The sequence below is a fragment of the Ranitomeya variabilis genome, chromosome 8 (genome assembly GCF_051348905.1).
Source record: "Ranitomeya variabilis isolate aRanVar5 chromosome 8, aRanVar5.hap1, whole genome shotgun sequence".
Classification (NCBI taxonomy): Eukaryota; Metazoa; Chordata; class Amphibia; order Anura; family Dendrobatidae; genus Ranitomeya; species Ranitomeya variabilis.
In genome coordinates, this window is record NC_135239.1 from 205,580,262 (window position 1) to 205,599,907 (window position 19,646).

The 19,646-nt window shown below is 44.0% G+C and overlaps 1 protein-coding gene and 1 long non-coding RNA gene across 4 annotated transcripts in view; one reads left to right on the forward strand and one right to left on the reverse strand.

The window, feature by feature from the left end:
* The window catches only part of LOC143787595 (uncharacterized), a 153,679-nt gene that overhangs the window by 41,077 nt on the left and 92,956 nt on the right, over nt 1-19,646 (forward strand). The window lies entirely within an intron of this gene.
* Nucleotides 1-19,646, reverse strand: part of CELSR3 (cadherin EGF LAG seven-pass G-type receptor 3) — a 101,007-nt gene that overhangs the window by 15,411 nt on the left and 65,950 nt on the right. For 2 of the 3 annotated variants that reach the window (XR_013218408.1, XM_077276479.1), the window contains exons 5-24: nt 17,474-17,562; nt 16,961-17,118; nt 16,563-16,726; nt 15,924-16,049; nt 15,472-15,641; nt 15,154-15,339; nt 14,601-14,711; nt 14,262-14,430; nt 13,177-13,318; nt 12,975-13,095; nt 11,979-12,162; nt 10,900-11,001; nt 9,913-9,927; nt 9,617-9,711; nt 9,077-9,286; nt 8,581-8,764; nt 6,911-7,060; nt 6,059-6,239; nt 5,606-5,773; nt 5,364-5,490 (exon numbers count right to left, since the gene is read on the reverse strand). Coding sequence is in view for 2 of the 3 variants with exons in the window: in XM_077276479.1 (XP_077132594.1) it covers nt 5,364-5,490; nt 5,606-5,773; nt 6,059-6,239; nt 6,911-7,060; nt 8,581-8,764; nt 9,077-9,286; nt 9,617-9,711; nt 9,913-9,927; nt 10,900-11,001; nt 11,979-12,162; nt 12,975-13,095; nt 13,177-13,318; nt 14,262-14,430; nt 14,601-14,711; nt 15,154-15,339; nt 15,472-15,641; nt 15,924-16,049; nt 16,563-16,726; nt 16,961-17,118; nt 17,474-17,562 (2,852 nt within the window). In the remaining variant the exon portion in view is untranslated. The remainder of the gene's footprint in view (nt 1-5,363; nt 5,491-5,605; nt 5,774-6,058; nt 6,240-6,910; nt 7,061-8,580; nt 8,765-9,076; nt 9,287-9,616; nt 9,712-9,912; nt 9,928-10,899; nt 11,002-11,978; nt 12,163-12,974; nt 13,096-13,176; nt 13,319-14,261; nt 14,431-14,600; nt 14,712-15,153; nt 15,340-15,471; nt 15,642-15,923; nt 16,050-16,562; nt 16,727-16,960; nt 17,119-17,473; nt 17,563-19,646) is intronic. The other variant, XM_077276480.1, reaches the window with a different exon arrangement.

Below are 19,646 nucleotides of genomic sequence, written 5' to 3' on the forward strand. Positions count from 1 at the left end.
TTTATTCCCACCAGCCCAGGAGCAAATTCGCGTATGAGGGCGCACAGGAATTACCCATCGCGGTGCCCCTGAGCTGGTGGTAGAGGGTCCCATTGAACAAAAAGATGTTTTTAGTCAGACAGAATTCCAATAGTTTAAGTACAAAGTTATTATGCTCCAAACATTGTTGGCCTCTGCCTCTCAGGAAATATTCAGCTGCTCTCAGCCCGTCTACGTGATTAATGGATGAATACAATGCCTCTACGTCGATACTGCATAAAATTGTATCGGGTTCGAGATTGAGGCCATCAAGCTTTCTTAGGAGATCGGTGGAATCCCTCGTGTAGGAGTGTAAGGATGTAACAAAAGGTTTCAAGATTTCATCCAAATAGATTCCGACATGATGACAAATACTATCTATCCCTGATACTATAGGTCTCCCCTTTAGTGGTGATAACACCTTTGTGAATTTTTGGGAGACAGTAGAAAGTTGCCAGGACAGGGTGTACCGAATTCAAAAAATCATATTCATTTTTATCTATGAGTGCAGCCATACGAGCGTCATTCAAAATTTGTCTCAGTTGTCCAATAAATATAGAAGTTGGATTATTGGACAGTTTTGCATAGGAATTCTTATCCCTCAAAATTGTTTCACACATGCCTTGGTAATCAGCATGGTTCATTATCACCATGTTCCCCCCCTTGTCCGAGGGTTTTATGGTAATACTTTGGTCTTGTTCTAGGGTATGTAAGGCTTCCATTTCAATTTTTGATAGATTATATTTTGTTCCTCTTATTTTTTGTGTCCCCAAAGTTTCCAGATCCTTGGTTACTACCTCCAGGAAAACATCCAAAGTGGATTGATCACCTTGTGTGGGTGGCATCCTACAACTCTTAGATTTCAAACCAGTAAAGGGCCCCTGTCCTGTCTGTTCCGGAATTGGATCTGACAGACCATACAGAAGTCTGATGTCTGTCAGAAGCTCATCCGGTATTCTCATTTCCTGGCACAGACGTTTATCCTCTCTAATGTAGTGTTTTCTCCATTTTAATTTTCTCACAAATAAATTAAGGTCCTTAACGCTTTCGAAAACCTGGAAATCCGAGGTAGGTACAAAATTGAGGCCTCTATTCAACACCTGAATCTCTAAATCACTGAGGGTTCGTGAGGAGAGGTTGATTATCTGTGTAGGGTCTGTAATAGTCAGTTGTTTGGGCCGGGTTTGCTCCTCAGATAGTATCCTTGATCTAAAAAACGGGAATTTCTATCCCCAGGCCGTCCCCTCTGGTTACCTCTTCCCCTCTGTCTCCCTCTAGAGGTTTTAACGCGAGTCTCAGAGTCAGACAGGTCTGTGTCCGTAGAGGAAACGTCCGTCTCCAAATTCCTTATGTGACCCCTATTAATAGGCAGTTGGTAAGCTTTATTCTCTTTAAATTCTTGTAAGTCACGTATAAAGTTCCGATGTTTTCGTTCCTTGAGGTTATATTGAAATCGTTCAATTGTGTTCTGGAGTGTAGTTTCTTTTGAGGAGAAATCTGTCTCTGCCGAGAACTTCTTAGTTACCTCAATCTGTTCTTGCAGAAGATTATCCGCGGCAGAGAGAGTCTTCTTCTCCTCTTCCAAAAGAAGTTTCATAAACCTCAAGGAACTCGCTGTAGCCTCCTTCTCCCAGCGCTCGCTTAAATTACAACCCCTATATCTAAATCCCGGCTGTAGAGTAATTCTCAAATGTCTAGGCACTATCTCTGCTCTTAAGTAGTTTTCCAAACTCTGAACTTCCCACCAACTAGAGATTTGGTTCTTATACACTTTTGTTAATTCTTTGAAGGCATTGCTATATGATGGAGTGTATTTAGGCTGTATAAAAGCTTTGTCCGAAAAAACCTCCTTAGCTTCCGCCGCCCACGTGTCGGTGTTAATGCCTTTGGCCAAAAAACCAGCCATGCCCCTTTAATTTAAACAATAACAATAATCAAATCTTTACCAATCAAAAATTCAGTGTGTTGCAGCAAGGTAATTGTAGAGGTCACAATAATTAAAATATAACCTTTAATAGATCCCACTAAAATACCGTTAGGTATAATTATCCAGTCGGTCTTTAAATAACAAAAACACACAAAAAAAACCCAAAACACAAATCAAAACTGTTTAAAACTTCCACATAACAATCCTCCTATCACAGACGGAGTGGAGTGTCTATAACAATCACTTCCTAGTTATGCTCTATCATGCAAAAAAGGCCCACTGGCCCAATTACACTTGGTGGCTAAAGAGCCCCAACAAAATACCTTTATATAAATATATTAGTAACAGAATGATCTCACCCAGCGTTGCTGTACTTTTGTTTCGTATTCAAGGTATCTAAAGGGTTCCAAAAATGTCCGTGAAATCCGGGGGAGGCTTTCTTTCAGAGATAATCCATACAATACCCCGATTCTTTTAGGACAAATGGAACGCCCTAGTTATAACATCCCCAGGAAAATGGCTCCCGACGCGTTTCCCTTGGCTCCGTTCATCAGGGGAGACAGGCCTTTTAGAATATCGTGGGGGATCAAAGCGCGGCATCCATGGCTCCTCTATTAAGAGCAAACTGGCCTTACCGCGTGTGAATGGGCTGCTTTCAAATAGAACGCCAAATCAAGGATAACACCGTCATATCCGGTGCGTCCCTCAGTGAAGCGCACCGGTGATGTGCACACGTCACAACCACCGCGCCCCAGAAGAAGAGAACCTCATTGGAGCGCTATTCCGAAAATCAAAACGTCACATCCAATGCGTCCTATATGGAACGCATGAGTGACCCGCATACGATACACCCTCTGCGCCCAGAGGAAGAAGACCCTCGTTGGGGCGTCACATCCGGTGCGTCCTACCTGGAACGCATTAGTGACCCGCACTGAGTCGCTTAGGTGATCCATGTTACCAGAAGATCACGTGACCTTTTTGTTCTACTAAAGGCAGTCAATCAGTGACAAGTGAGATCCTAAAAGTGGCGTGGAGACAATATGTAATTGAAAGCATACTACAAATACAGTATATTTATGTAAGGGTTTTACAGCCCAAAATCAAAAAAAGAAAGAATTTTCTATGAGGTACTAAAAAAGCCCTCAAATTATACTCTATCCCCAGGGCGGCAGAACACATTAATCAGCCATTTACTTAACCCATACAAGGGGTGGAAAAACTTATATAAAGTCCTACTACTTTCACTCATAAAGGAGGACATATAAAGGGAGGGTTTTTAGCGATCTCTTGGCCTCCGGCAAAAAGACCAATTTGGTAGGTACACGGGCACTAAGCCCTTATTTGAAAGAACCAACATAGTTAGTACAAGATATTTATATGGTAATTGGGACAGGAGGATTCTACAATGCGAGACGAGATGGATTTTTCGTCTCAAGACACAGCAGCCTTTGGGCCTCAATGAGACCCTCACCTTTAATTGTTTTATATGAAAGGGTTTGTGAAGGGTCAGCCGCCGTGGAATGGGGGCGCCTCTCACGTTCCCCCTTAGGGTGCCAACCTCCATTGTAAGGTAGGATGAAGAATAGGACAAGTATTTAGGATATGCATTGGTAGATATCCCCTGTCTCTGAGATGCCACCTCTCTATCTCTTCCCTCTTTGCATCAAATCCCTTTTTTTCTTGTTTCTTGCACTTAGACAGTATTGATTGATAAAGGGACATCAAGGGCCAATAGGGATAGACGCCGCTGAGCGGGGGCGCCAATCTCGTCTCTATCCCAGGGTGCCAACCTCCGCTGTCTAGGTAGGGTTTTTTGATCTTAATATATCTAGGGACAGGTTATGAATCGGATTTTCTCTCCATCCCCCACCTCCTCCCCAACGTCCAATCCTCTGTAATACAATATGTAAATATCTTGTACTAACTATGTTGGTTCTTTCAAATAAGGGCTTAGTGCCCGTGTACCTACCAAATTGGTCTTTTTGCCGGAGGCCAAGAGATCGCTAAAAACCCTCCCTTTATATGTCCTCCTTTATGAGTGAAAGTAGTAGGACTTTATATAAGTTTTTCCACCCCTTGTATGGGTTAAGTAAATGGCTGATTAATGTGTTCTGCCGCCCTGGGGATAGAGTATAATTTGAGGGCTTTTTTAGTACCTCATAGAAAATTCTTTCTTTTTTTGATTTTGGGCTGTAAAACCCTTGCATAAATATACTGTATTTGTAGTATGCTTTCAATTACATATTGTCTCCACGCCACTTTTAGGATCTCACTTGTCACTGATTGACTGCCTTTAGTAGAACAAAAAGGTCACGTGATCTTCTGGTAACATGGATCACCTAAGCGACTCAGTGCGGGTCACTAATGCGTTCCAGGTAGGACGCACCGGATGTGACGCCCCAACGAGGGTCTTCTTCCTCTGGGCGCAGAGGGTGTATCGTATGCGGGTCACTCATGCGTTCCATATAGGACGCATTGGATGTGATGTTTTGATTTTCGGAATAGCGCTCCAATGAGGTTCTCTTCTTCTGGGGCGCGGTGGTTGTGACGTGTGCGCATCACCGGTGCGCTTCACTGAGGGACGCACCGGATATGACAGTGTTATCCTTGATTTGGCGTTCTATTTGAAAGCAGCCCATTCACACGCGGTAAGGCCAGTTTGCTCTTAATAGAGGAGCCATGGATGCCGCGCTTTGATCCCCCACGATATTCTAAAAGGCCTGTCTCCCCTGATGAACGGAGCCAAGGGAAACGCGTCGGGAGCCATTTTCCTGGGGATGTTATAACTAGGGCGTTCCATTTGTCCTAAAAGAATCGGGGTATTGTATGGATTATCTCTGAAAGAAAGCCTCCCCCGGATTTCACGGACATTTTTGGAACCCTTTAGATACCTTGAATACGAAACAAAAGTACAGCAACGCTGGGTGAGATCGTTCTGTTACTAATATATTTATATAAAGGTATTTTGTTGGGGCTCTTTAGCCACCAAGTGTAATTGGGCCAGTGGGCCTTTCTTGCATGATAGAGCATAACTAGGAAGTGATTGTTATAGACACTCCACTCCGTCTGTGATAGGAGGATTGTTATGTGGAAGTTTTAAACAGTTTTGATTTGTGTTTTGGGTTTTTTTTGTGTGTTTTTGTTATTTAAAGACCGACTGGATAATTATACCTAACGGTATTTTAGTGGGATCTATTAAAGGTTATATTTTAATTATTGTGACCTCTACAATTACCTTGCTGCAACACACTGAATTTTTGATTGGTAAAGATTTGATTATTGTTAAAGTCTATGAAGTCATTGAAAAACCTATTACTCTCCTCATTATTGGGTTTAGGGAGGTTATAATCATATAGGGATTAGATGCAGGGCAGAAAGCATCAGGGAGGTCAGAATAAAGAACATTCAGGACATTTACCTCTCGATGGGAACCATCCATAAGGACTGCAAAACTACCAAAGCGGGAGCACTGGCAGCGCACATGAGTGGTGTTCCTGAAGATCAGCTCACAGTCCTTAGCCGTCCAGCTCCCTGGATGGTCCGCTCTGAAAGTAAGACACAAAGGTGTAAAAGAAATGGATGGCTCTAATGTAATATCTATCATCATGCATACATGCAGTATATAATACATGTAGGCTGTATACAGCGGAGGGGACGTACTGGGTTGTGTCATTCCACTGTACACACACGGGTTTGCTTCTGTTCACCGTTTCCAGCAGTTGAAAGTCTATTATCAGCGCTCCCTCCAGATCCCCATGGATAAAGGTCTGGTCTCTGAGAACGGACACACTAATGATGGGAGTATTTATCACCGGATTCTTGTGGATCCTTAAAAATAAAAAAAGACATTAAAAACTTTGTAAGCTTTTTATCACGTGACTTGCCTGGTTTAGTGAAACTGGAACTCCCATCATTTCAGCTCTGCTTGAGGTTGTAATTTTGCAACGTCTGCTAATAACAGGATGCAGGATATTGCCGTCTAGTATTAAAGATGCAGCACTGACATCCATTAAAAAGCTGAGCAGTCCAGGAAGGAAGGAGTTAAATGAGGCGCTAATGTGGGGGCGACGTTAACAAGCAATATCATAAGTGTTTTCCATATTGGGGGCTCACCTGAGACTTCTTCTCTCTGTGTTGTAACGTGCTGGCAGTAGGTCGCCCATGGTGCGGTACACGATGAGAACCAGTATGGTTGGCGCAGGCTCTGGTTCTGGGATGACTCTTTTTGGTGGGGGTGCAGCTGTGGTTATGTTGCTCTCTGGGCTGGTTGGAGATGGCACAACTGTGGGTGGCACTAAAAAAAAATAATATTCTTTATATATAGGTTCTCTTCTGGGGCTACATGGCGTCTTTGGCTGTCACACATGTAGCATGGCTACATACTGCACTATGGTGACACTACATCGTGCCAATCAATGTGGTCACGTATCAACCAGCAAATGGCAGCAACAGCCAACATCCAAATGGCAAAGAGTCCAGCAGGTTTGGATTTGTTGCAACTTTCTTGCCACAGTCGTAGCAGGGGCACAACATGCCCACATGTATTTTCAGTTTGGCACAATATAGCATCGTCACAGTGTGATCTTTGGATGTGTCATTGTCATTGTGTTGGATTTGCAGTTCAAAATCTGAGAAAACTAGATGACAACTCATGCGGGAACTGTAATGGCGCTTGTATTGGTTGTCACTCAGCATTTCCAAAAACAAAACATTTATGTGGTCGTTGGATCTTTTTTATGGTTATGGTCTCATTTATCAGAATTGGCCAATAGTATCCACAGATTCTGAGTACTTTTTTTCAATTTCAAGTTCCGCTCTAAAAATGAGAGCAGGAATGTGATTGGTTGAGAAAGAAATTCAATAATGCTGGTTACATTATTATTTATTATTATAGCGCCATTTATTCCATATATAGCATATACAGAATATACATGGAGTTACAAACTCATTCCATTATCACATTACCTGCTGGTTTGGGCGGCTTAAGGACCGAAGCCGGCAGCACCACATGAGTGTGAGGATCCCAGGAAATCTGACCCCGAAAAAGACTACTGTGGTACCTGGGAAAATGTCTTCTTGGCGGGATCTGATTATCCACTCGCTCGATATTAACAACTGTCACAAGGAAAGGAAGAAGCAGAGTCTCAGGAGCTGCTGTACACAATCTGGTTGAGGCTGTGATGAATGTCTGGCAATAATTGCAAACCTACAATATCTCCAGACAACGTTGCTGGGAGCGAGCGGCCGACAAACCGAACTAATCACATTTAATTCACATTTCTTCCTCCTCTAAGAAAGCGGCTACAAAAGTGTCAGATGTGCTGACGTTCATGCCACTTGGCAGATTCCTCAGGCAGCAGGGATTTGGGGACAGGAACCTTCGGCGGTGGACTTAATGAACCTTCTTATTGAATTGCTTCTCAAATTACATCATCTCTCAAAAATGTTAGTAAAAGGTCAGATATACGGCCACAGATTCTCACTGCTAAGTCACTAACAGCAACAACAAAGGATCTATACCAATTTTTTTCGCCATTTACTCATGTTTATGCTTAGAAGTTAGAGAAAAGTTTCTAAGAACACTTGTACAGGAAGACCACCCTCACCGACTCTCATCTAGTGCATCCTGCTAATATTAAAGGGGGTTATTTTATTCAAAAATAGCATATCAGTGCATTATATGGACAGCCACTGATATCAATGAGGTCTGCAATGCTTCTTTATTACTGCAGGAAATAAAAAAGCCGTCAAGTTCACCGACAAATTACCGTAGATCACTAGGGGTCACAGCAATGTGATCCTTTGGTCTGCTTTTCATTGCAACCTCTTTAATATTTTTTTTTTAATAAAATGCTATATTAAAGGATTATTTCCAGAATTGAAAGTTATTCCCTGTCTGTAAGTTTGAAGACAACTTCCTGATTGCTTGGGGGTCTGTGTCCGATAGTTGGGGTCCTGAGAACGACTGTGCATCCCAAGAACAAGGCTCGATGAACGCTCGACCACTACTCTATTCATTCTCTACGGGACTTGCAGACAATGAACGGAGCAGTGGTCAAGTGTGTATCTGAGCTCCATTCAAGATGGGCTTTAGAATCGCTGGGGGGCGGCAGGACCCCCAGTGATCAGTGTCAGGGGATAACTTTCAGTTCAGGTAAAAGCCCCAGAACTTTGAACACTTTGGTAATTTTTTCTATTTCCCCTCCAGCATCCCGTGACGGAATTTGTGAGCTGCCGAATCACATAGCGACTGATATGTAAAGTGGAGGTCATTTTTTATTTCTTTTTTCAATGCAAGTCTATGAGATGCAGAACAATGCTCTCTAGCTTTGTTCTGAGTCTCATAGATTTATATTGAGGAGGTGACAGAAATGCTATCTGATTTGTCACGTGATGCCGAAACGCACCTGAGCTCCACTGAAAAAGGTAGAAGACAGCAACCGCTGAGTATATTACTGCACCTACACACACGATTGCTAACAAAGTAATCACTGAGGTGGTCCTCTAATTCTATAACTGCAACAGGGAATCAGAGGGAGGGAAAGAAGAACAATGGGAATATAAAAAAGGGCAGTTGTATTTTTTTATATGTCAGACTGCATTATTTATAGTTCGTCGTCACTGTTAGTACTCACTAATGTTTGGAGTCACAAGGCCCACTGGGTTCAGGTAGGTAAGCTTCATGTTCCTGGCCAGGGTGCTGGCATATTCCTGAAACAGATCCATGAGCCCGGCACTTCCCCGCTCATTCTGCAGGAGCGTTTCCCAATGCTCCTTGTTACTCAGACTTAGGACAGAACTTCCCGTCCGGAGAAGGTTCTAGTAGAAGACAAAAACGCAATGGCTATTACAATACACAGCACAGGGGTATGTGCACACGGAGTCTTTTTCACTATGAAGTTTTTGTAGAGGAATCTTGAGTGGAAACTCCAAGGAGTTTTGAAATTTGAAGCAGAATTTTGGAGAATTTCTGCTCCGAAACCTCCTTGGAAAACACTGTGTGCCTATGTGGTATTCCAGTATACTCAATACTCCACTCACATCCAGAGCTGCATTCATAATTCTGATGCTTGCATGTTAGTTTACACTGGATGTCTGTGCATTGCATGGTGAGAGATTACACCGTCTCACCTCTGTGAACTGGGCATCCTGTGTAGCCGTTAGCCCAAACCCTTCCTGCCTGTTCTCAAACTGCATGAGCAGCAACAGCAAGCGGTAGGTGATGAAGACGTCGTTCCCGAAATACTGATCCATGTGGTCGGTCACAGAGCGAAGACGTAGGGACAGTTTCTTGGACTCTATCGTATTCAGTTCAGTCTCGTTTCTCTCTAAACCGTCCAGCTTTGGGGAGAATAAAATGACTGGTGTCTTTAGGTGTCAGATTCCTTGTGTATATCACGTAGTTGCCGCAAATCCAGTTTAAAGGGGTTATCTGCTGTAATCTGGAGCTGACGCAGGACTGGCAGGTGCCATCCACACGCCTCGGCCCATATGGAAGTAAACGTCTCTGAACTGCAACAGGTAACCCCTTTAAAGGGCACGGTAAATACACAGGACAGATAGACTATCACAACATTTAGCAAATTCAGAAGTCCACTATTCTTTTGTCTGATAACAGAGAACAGTAGACACATAACCATAAAATAGTATCATTTTTTTTACATTTCTTACCAACGCAGATAATTCCGTGTACGCTGGAGACGTACAGTTAAACAGGTCCGGTTCAACCCAACCCTTGACATCGTCACAGTGTCGTATGGCCGCTCCTGTTAGTAAAACATATATTATCTAAGTGACATTGTGCAGGAAATAACATAGAGCAAGCGGCAGTCAGTTTGGGGCAGGCAGCTGGGATCACGGTGCAGGCACGGCCGCTCAGGCAGAGGAACTGGATGCAGAAGCTATTACTGGGGAGTCACATATAGCAAGCACAGAAAGGGGCCAAAGGGTCAACTCAAAATCCTCACCTGAGCCCCTCACACCTGTGTGATACAAAAGAAAAAGGGGCACGTGGCCGAGGATAAAATAAGGGAATAATATCATTAAAACCACATTATAACCCCGAGTGCACACAGTACAGAAAAAGCACGGCAAGAAACAAAACAAAAACCATCTGATCGATTAATAAAATGGACACGATATGTATTCCTACAATATTAAAGACTGGGGGAACTCGCTGGAGGTCTCTTTTAAGACTTTGCTGTGATAGTGGTGATCCTGGGAGGGTTGTGTCTCAATGTTGGCATTCGGGCTTACCTTGTGGTAAGTAAGCAGCACAGACTTAGGACGCCAACATAAAATTGTTAATGGCCGCCCTTACCATGTGTGGTTTATATCACTGGTGCATTCTTGTGGGACTGGACCCACTTTAGTTATGTCCCTGGCGATGGTGCCATATACACTGCTCTTGTACTACACAATGTCAAATATTATATATCTAGTCTAAAGGGACATGCGTTTATTAATAGCCAACGTCAGGAGCACCAAATGAATAGTGTTTGTTGCATAAAGACTGCAAATATCAGAAAATAACAATGTACCCTCCTTTCTGATACCGGAACATAACGTTCGGCCCATTGCACACATCCTTAGATACATCTATATTATATTCATTACTAAATACAGGCATAGTGTACGGAGAGTGTAAATATGGTTATTAGGTGGAAGGATCTCAGATCTGAGCAGTGAGGAGCCAGCAGGCCTCCCTCCAGCTCCCTGCGAGCCGAGTGACAGGCAGGGGATAAACAAGGTGGGCAGCTATCGGCAATGTTTAATGACTCTCTGCTAAGCGCCTGCCATAATTCCAGAAATATTTGGAGTGCGGCTGATTTGGAGCAATCTGTCTGATGAGCGCATACTTATTGGGGTGGCAGGATTTCAGTCGGCTCGTGGGTGATGAGATGACATGACAGCTTGTAGCGTTCGTGCAAGCACAGTCAGATAATATTACTTACCTAGGGAGCCTTTGGGACAGGGAACAGCAGCAGGGAGGCCAAACTTGGTCCTGGGCCACCAAACACCTGAAGTCAATGTTTTTGGACATCCGTCATAAATAACTGCAGAGTAGAAAGAGATTAGTAAAAACACGAGACTGCAAAAAACAACTCTCACCCCCTTATACTGCAAGACTACATATGTATTAATAACGTTTCACATACTCGGTGCCATGTCGGACATCCCCATTGGGCAGGACCCCGGGTGATCAGCTGGTATTGGCATGGGCACCGCTCCTTAAATACCTCCAGAAATATCCATTTAATTTCAGCCATGGCACACTTTGGTGTGAGAGCTGTTACATACAGGGTCACTGGCTAACATAGAGGAAGGTCGCACGTTCTTACATTTATAAGAACAATTAAACTCTGCACATTGTAATCCATGTACGTTTATTATCTGAGGAGGGGGGGGGATCTTCTATTTTGCTACTTGTAGTACAGCAATTATAATGATACCTGTCTTGTAATGCGATTTGACAGCACTGAGAAATCAAACTTTGAAGCCACATGCAAATTAGCCTAGAAGTGCATTGGGGGCGTAGACATGCTCCAGGCTAATTTGCATGTGGCTTTAAAGCTCGATTTCTCAGTGATGGGTTATTGGATGACTGCAAGACAGGCGTAAGTTTCATTGCTGTACTAGGAACTAAACTGCCATAGTGCTATTTTCTGTAGTAAAGTTGTCCTGACCGCTTCCTATGTGTCCCTGTCTTCCAATAATGTCATGCACTGCAGCCCACTCCTATCTGGAAAGAGATCTCCATGGTCCAGGAATAGAGAATGAAGGTTTGCACTTTCACAAATGGTGCAGGCACCTTCTAGAGCAAAATCCAGTCTGACGCAGCCCCCTTCCTAAACATAATCTTCATCTAGCATCATCTCCATCTAGAATTCTTAATATAGGGTTGATTTAATGTCTTCTCGGGATAAATCAATTATCAGATTCTTAGGGGGATAGAAGAGGAGGACCCTGGATGGTTGGCCGCTCCGGGGGCTCATTCAGAATCTCCTCTATATTTGCACCATTGAGATCTCACCTTCACAGCCGCTTGGCGAGACTTCAGCGAACGGATTGTCGCAGCTGTTGCACTGGCGTCCGATCACTCCGGGTCTACAAAAGCATTGGCCGGTATCTAGATCACAAGATCTCGAAGAAGATCCAATGGGGTAACAATCGCAAGGCAAACATGTATCGCTTCCTTTTGGGCGATAATGATATTCCTGCAGGGTGAAAGTAAAGTATAAGGATCATTCAACTGCAGCATCTTTTTCCGCTCTGGATTTGGTTCCAGTGAATCCTGTGCAAAATCCGCATCTTACATGTGGGCTTGCAGCATTGCAAAAAGTGAAATCTGCATCAAATCTGCAAGTCGAACATGTGAATTTGTTGTGCTTAGTGACGGAAAGATGCTCCATGTGCTGTAAGCAGAAGGGATAGTAACAGAACACTTAGGCCATGTGCACACAATGCGGATTCTGATGCGGATTTTTCCGCAGCGGATTTGCAAAATCCGCAGTGCAAAACCGCTGCGGTTTTCACTGCGGATTTTTGTGCGGTTTCTTCTGCGGATTCCTCTGCGGGTTTTCAACTGCACTTTCCTATTGGTGCAAGTTGAAATCCGCAGCGGAATCCGCAGAAAGAAGTGACATGCTCCTTCTTTTTTTCCGCAGAGAATCCGCGCGGATTTTTCTGCATCGTGTGCACTGCGGATTTTGTTTTCCATAGGGTTACATTGTACTGTACACCGTATGGAAAACTGCTGCGGATCCGCAGCGTCAAATCCGCTGCGGATCCGCAGCAAAATCCGCAGCGTGTGCACATACCCTTAAAGGGATTGTCCAGAATTAGAAAAACATTTCTGTTTTCTTCCAGAAACAGGCCCACGTTTGTCCAAGGCTCGTGTATGCATTCACTTCATTGGAACTCAGCTGCCATACCGACACAACCTATGTCCAGGGGTGACGCTGTTCAATCAACATATATTAAACCACTGCATGTAACGCCCTTTCCTTTTTAAGCAGCCCCCATTTACCTTGCAGTGGCATTGCCCATTTGTCTTATTGCAGTTCGGATCAAAGCCCTTATCGACATCACAGTTACAGGGTCCGCAGGTCCGGTTCCCCCACCAGCCTTTAGGGCACTGATGATCCATTCTAGAAGGACAATCAAAAATCAGCGGGGATTATATTGTTTTCATGCTACCCATATCCCCACTGCAGTCTCATAGTTCTTACCTGTGCTCACAATATCTTCCAAAATGGTGCCCTGAGCACTCACATGTGTACCCCATGGGATGGTCTGGATGATGAGAGCACACTCCTTTATTTTCACAAGGGTTTAGTTGACAGATGTCCATACAATTATCCCCTAAGAAACCTGCGTGGACAAATAGGAGCCCGTTAGCTGCAGCTAATATTTCACAGCACCCAGAGATTTGTAAAATGGGAAATATATAAACACAAAGCGCCGCAATCATTAAAAAGGGCGATTTATACTCCAGTCTTAAAGACGCACGCCCCAAAATGATTTTATGTACTAACCTGTCTAAATAAGTGTGTTATGTAGTAATACTCAGTGATCGCAGTCTTCCCCAGTGTCCAGCACCGCTCCGGTCCTCTCCTGCCTCATGTGTCCGGCTCTGCGGACCACACTGGGGTTTATGGGACAACTAGAAGTCGATTCCACCATGTAAGGCTACGAAGTATCAGAACCAGGCTCCATAGCCTTAGATTGTACGGCTTTGTGCACGCCGAGTCTTTTCGCTAAGTTTTTGGAGCGCTCAAAAACTCTGTGTGCACAAATCCTAAAAGCGACTTCCGGCATACAAATAACTCCCAGCGTCCGAAACGTGAGACATAAGAGGCCCAGAGCGCCGGAGAAAACCTGGGAAGATGGCGATCGGTGACTATCTTATTGCATCCACACTACATATATTTTGAATGGCTTAGGGCAAAACATTTTTCTATGAGATGCGAGCGAGTATTTTCACTGAATTTGGTGTATCTTTCAACTGCCGTGCGCCACTGACAAAAATACATTTCTTTCTTAGTTTTTGCCACAAAAGGACAAAAGGGGTAAACTATGATGAGTCGTACGCACAACTGGCCACGCAATGTCCCACCCGACCTTCACCCACTGTTCAAAATGCCAAAAGTAGCAAAAGTGGTCATTACACACAGGTTGAGGAGTTCTAGGGGAGCTGTATACGTGATCTGCAGTGAGCTCCCTCTAGTGGCAGCTGCAGGCAGATAGGATTATGTCATAAAGATAAAAAGAAGACCGGAAAATGCAGAATTTACCTCCCTGACACAATACTCACCAGGGTGACAGATGCAGACATGGCCCAGCCACGTATCCACGCAGGAGCTGTTCCCCTGGCAGGGGTTAGAATCGCACACGTTGGTGACGTTGCAGCCATTCTTAACATTCACAAGGTTTGATGGCTTGGGAAAAGTGATGCCGCTGGGTGTGTCACCGAGGCGCAGCCCCTAAAGTGCAACAAGAAGCACCAGTAAATATATACAATATAGGTAATTTTCAGCATGAAAGTTATTTAAAGGGCAATTCCACATATATCTGTTTATGCAAAAGGTAAAAGCCGTGGTGCTCTTTACAGAAAGAGAATTGCATTCTATGATAGAGGCAGGTATATCCTCACCTGTATGCAGCCTTCCAGGCCATTTTGTACCTCCTGAGCTGACAAAACGCCTCCCACATAAAGGTGTTTAACCCTCAGTCCATGGAGCTCATTCCCCACATTCACAGTGTCCTACAAAATGAAAGAAAATACATTGGAAACCCAATTCTAAAAGCGTTAGTCCAGGAGTAGAAAATCATGGGTGCCTTCTTGAAGAAACGGCTCCACCCATGTCCACAAATTGTCTCTGGTATTACAGATGAGAATGAAGCTGAGCTGCAATACCAAACACAGCCTGTGGACACGGGAGGAGCTGTTACTGGAAAAAAGCAGCCACGATTTTTCACATTTTTTTACAACTCTTTGAAAACTTTCCTTACAAAAATGTCTGCAACTTTGTAATATTCTTTGCATTTCAATGTCTCACCATTTTCTAAATATATGGTAAATCAAGCAAACTGCGGCACTCCTGCTGCTGGCTGTCAGGGCATGCTGGGAGCTGTAGTTTCACAACAGCTAGAGGGCCACAGGTTGCTAATTCAATAATGTGTTATTTTACACTATAAGGCCATACCTGGTAGAAGCCATAATCCAAGTTGATGGTGATAACATAACGCGTTTCACGTCCACTCCGCACATCGCGTAACTCCATCTGCAGATCGTGCCACCTCCCGTCATTCACCTGCATCTGGTCCAGCAGGAGGATGGACGCTCTGCTAGAGCCACGGCCGACGGAGAACGAGACGTGTCCAGAAACCAGCTGCAAGGAAAGAAACATACTTGACATGGGGCAAATACTAATACAAAATAGTCTTTAGTAAGGGACAAATAAAAAGCAATCAATCACCTGTATAATGCAAGACGATCAGAAACGTATATACAGTCTGCTTACCTGGCATTGAATGGTGGTATATTGGCCAGCATGCACCTGCAGCAGCAACCCATCAGCACGGCGGGTTCGGAAAGCCAGTCCCATAAACCACGGGATGGAGATTTTCACCTCATTTTTAAAGTCCCAGGACAGAATTCCACTCCCATTGAAATGATAGGGATGATGCATTGCTGAGAAGGGGAATTGTTTTAAATAAAATATTTTAATATTAAGCTTAACCACGCCTAAATCTAAAACCTGCATTTCCAGTTTATGGCCACAAGAGGGCAGCAGATCGCCTCTTCTTTCTGAGTCATGCAGAGTTTATGCACAGTTACAACTCCCATCATCCACAAGATCATAGCCCTGACTTCTAGATTTTTTATTGTAATGTCTCAATTTTATAAGAAAATACATAAATATATATATCAATAAATCCACCATAAAAATAAAAACAATATGCATGAACTCACCGATCTTGCAGTCCTTTCCTCCAAAACCTAATGGACAATCACAAGTGTACGTGCCCCAACCTAATGTGCAGTTGCCTCCATTTTTGCAGGGGTTAGGATCACAAAATAACTGCTTTGCGTTACACCCTGACAAAAGAAAAACATAAACATTATGAATTGGAATAGAAATGGAATAAAAATAGTAAAAATGAACATGGCTGGGAGTTGTAGTCCATGGAAAGATTATTTTGCAGTGCTAGGGAACGTTCGTGTGTACTTCAACTTGATTTCAACAACATTTCGCACTAAAATTGACATGTGATCACACAGACTTCAATGGCATTGGGACAGCCTAATCAAATCGGTGGGATTTCAACCCACCCAACATCACTTTATGACTGTGGGGGTCTGATCTTTGTGACCTACACTGATTTTAAGACTCAAAAGACGGATTTAGTGGCGTGTCCTCCTCTCTGCAGCTGGGAGATCAGACTCTCACCAGTTATAAAGTGATGGCGGATCCTAGTGACATGGGATCACTTTATAGGGTAGGAGTAGCCATTTAAGTCAACATCTACTTTATTTTGTTCACCATCTTAAGATGATGACAGACAAGAGGCCATAAAGATAAGAGGATACATCCTAAATCGTGCGTCCTACCTGCAGAGGTTCCATTATTTGCTATGTACGACGCCAGGTCAATCTTTCTGCTATCAATATACAGATCCTTCATGCATCCTATGAACTCTCTGTGCGTCACCGGGAAGTTTTCAGGGAGATTGGGAACCCCCCCGAGAAGAAGAGGACCTGTGAGATCCAGGGACCTGCAAGGAAGGAGAAACTCCTTGTAACTGGAGTCATACAGAGGGACGCACAAGCACAGCCACCTCCCCATTCACAGTGGTCGCCTCAGCAGGAAGGGAGGGGACCAATATCAGACATCAGACATGCCATACATGTCTGATATAAGGTCGTCTCCCAATCCAAACCCCCAAACTCAATTGTCCATCTGACCAGAGATTCACTGACGCAGGTACAAGGGATTATGATCATCTTACTTTTTGGAACTGGACTGGACTCCTTCGGCAGCACACGTATAATTTGCGATCTCATTGCTGAACTTCAAGGCCACAGAAATGTCGCAATCATCCACCGCCAGCACAGCTACTTTCTCCTTAGAGGGTCCTTGGGCCACCCCCATAGATCCCGTCTTAGGCTAAAAAATATCATCACAATACATTAAATCTGTCACTTTGAGATGCCCCATTCTGTTGTCACGATGGCTACCATTAAGGTTGCGACTGCAGCCAAAAAAATGAGACGTCACTCAACTCTTCCAGAACCTCGGATGACAAACCCCTGCCTGCCTATTTCTGCATTTCTATGTAGATTTACCATCCAAGACTCTGGGAAAGGAGCTGAGACGGCGGCCATATTGGTTCTCACCCAGCTTTTTTAAAGACAGATATAAGCCTTTTTTTATGAGAAGGGCAACTTAAGAATTTAATGGGGTTCGGAAGAGTGAAATGGTGAATAAGAGCGAAAATAATGAAGCCAGCGACTTCTCCTACCTTGTTGTAGTAGCGGAGCTGGACCGTGTGCCATTTGCCATCGCTGACCCCTCCAGGGACATACGGGGCCACCAGGGTGCTGGATTCACCTATAAATCAGCCAATAACAGTTCAATGACTCCACTGCTTGTTATATAGAGCGTCCTGCATCAGTGGGGAAGGGGCGACTGCTTAATTCTGCCCCCAGACCACCCTGACAAAATGAATGTGAGGTGCGGTGCTGTCTGAGCCCGATCCTATCTGCCCCATTATATTGTAGCAGATGTTCCTGCTCGTGAGGTTGATCATCCCATTTCTCCAGCTTCCATCAGGCAGGGGTAATTAATAAGAGCAGACGATGTCTATCTTGTCCATTAATGACAACCTCAGCTCTATAACACCGCAGATCCACAACCGCACGTTTCTGCCAGTTATACAATAGCAATTAAGAGGTTAGGAAAAAGCTAAATCTGCTCGCTGTCTGGGCCGCGGCTTCTCTGTCACAATGTGGGAAGATTTACAGCATCGGTTACTGCCTGTAAAGGGGCCATCAATCTGCAGTGTGTGGCCCCCAGCACCACAAGCCATGCAGACAGGACGGGCCGAGCCTCTGCTAATGCACCATTTATCCACAGGTTTCACCAACACGTCTGTGTCCAGGCCTGGTGCTGGATGGATGGGACAGCTGGGATTATGAATGCTTTCCAAACTGAGATTATTACATCCGACATCGGACTCATAACAGGAAATATTCACAGCATCTAGGAGTATTCATCACTGTGTATACGGGAAAGGACGAGAGGGGACAGAGGAGACCCCGAGAATATCCCCCTGAGATAACCCTTCATCTATAAACCCAAGTGCAGCTCTGGAGGATAATACAGGATGTAACTCAGGATCAGTAATGTAATGTATGTACACAGTGACTGCACCAGCAGAATAGTGAGTGCAGCTCTGGGGTATAATACAGGATGTAACTCAGGATCAGTAATGTAATGTATGTACACAGTGACTGCACCAGCAGAATAGTGAGTGCAGCTCTGGAGGATAATACAGAATATAACTCAGGATCAGTAATGTAATGTATGTACACAGTGACTGCACCAGCAGAATAGTGAGTGCAGCTCTGGGGTATAATACAGGATGTAACTCAGGATCAGTAATGTAATGTATGTACACAGTGACTGCACCAGAAGAATAGTGAGTGCAGCTCTGGGATATAATACAGGATGTAACTCAGGATCAGTAATGTAATGTATGTGCACAGTGACTGCACCAGCAGAATAGTGAGTGCAGCTCTGGGGTATAATACAGGATGTAACTCAGGATCAGTAATGTAACGTATGTACACAGTGACTGCACCAGCAGAATAGTGAGTGCAGCTCTGGGGTATAATACAGGATGTAACTCAGGATCAGTAATGTAATGTATGTGCACAGTGACTGCACCAGCAGAATAGTGAGTGCAGCTCTGGGGTATAATACAGGATGTAACTCAGGATCAGTAATGTAACGTATGTACACAGTGACTGCACCAGCAGAATAGTGAGTGCAGCTCTGGGGTATAATACAGGATGTAACTCAGGATCAGTACAGGATCAGTAATGTATGTACACAGTGACTGCACCAGCAGAATAGTGAGTGCAGCTCTGGGGTATAATACAGGATGTAACTCAGGATCAGTAATGTAATGTATGTACACAGTGACTGCACCAGCAGAATAGTGAGTGCAGCTCTGGGGTATAATACAGGATGTAACTCAGGATCAGTAATGTAATGTATGTACACAGTGACTGCACCAGCAGAATAGTGAGTGCAGCTCTGGAGTATAATACAGGATGTAACTCAGGATCAGTAATGTAATGTATGTACACAGTGACTGCACCAGCAGAATAGTGAGTGCAGCTCTGGAGTATAATACAGAATATAACTCAGGATCAGTAAAGTAATGTATGTACACAGTGACTGCACCAGCAGAATAGTGAGTGCAGCTCTGGAGTATAATACAGGATGTAACTCAGGATCAGTAATAGAATGTATGTACACAGTGACTGCACCAGCAGAATAGTGAGTGCAGCTCTGGGGTATAATACAGGATGTAACTCAGGATCAGTAATGTATGTACACAGTGACTGCACCAGCAGAATAGTGAGTGCAGCTCAGGAGTATAATACAGGATGTAACTCAGGATCAGT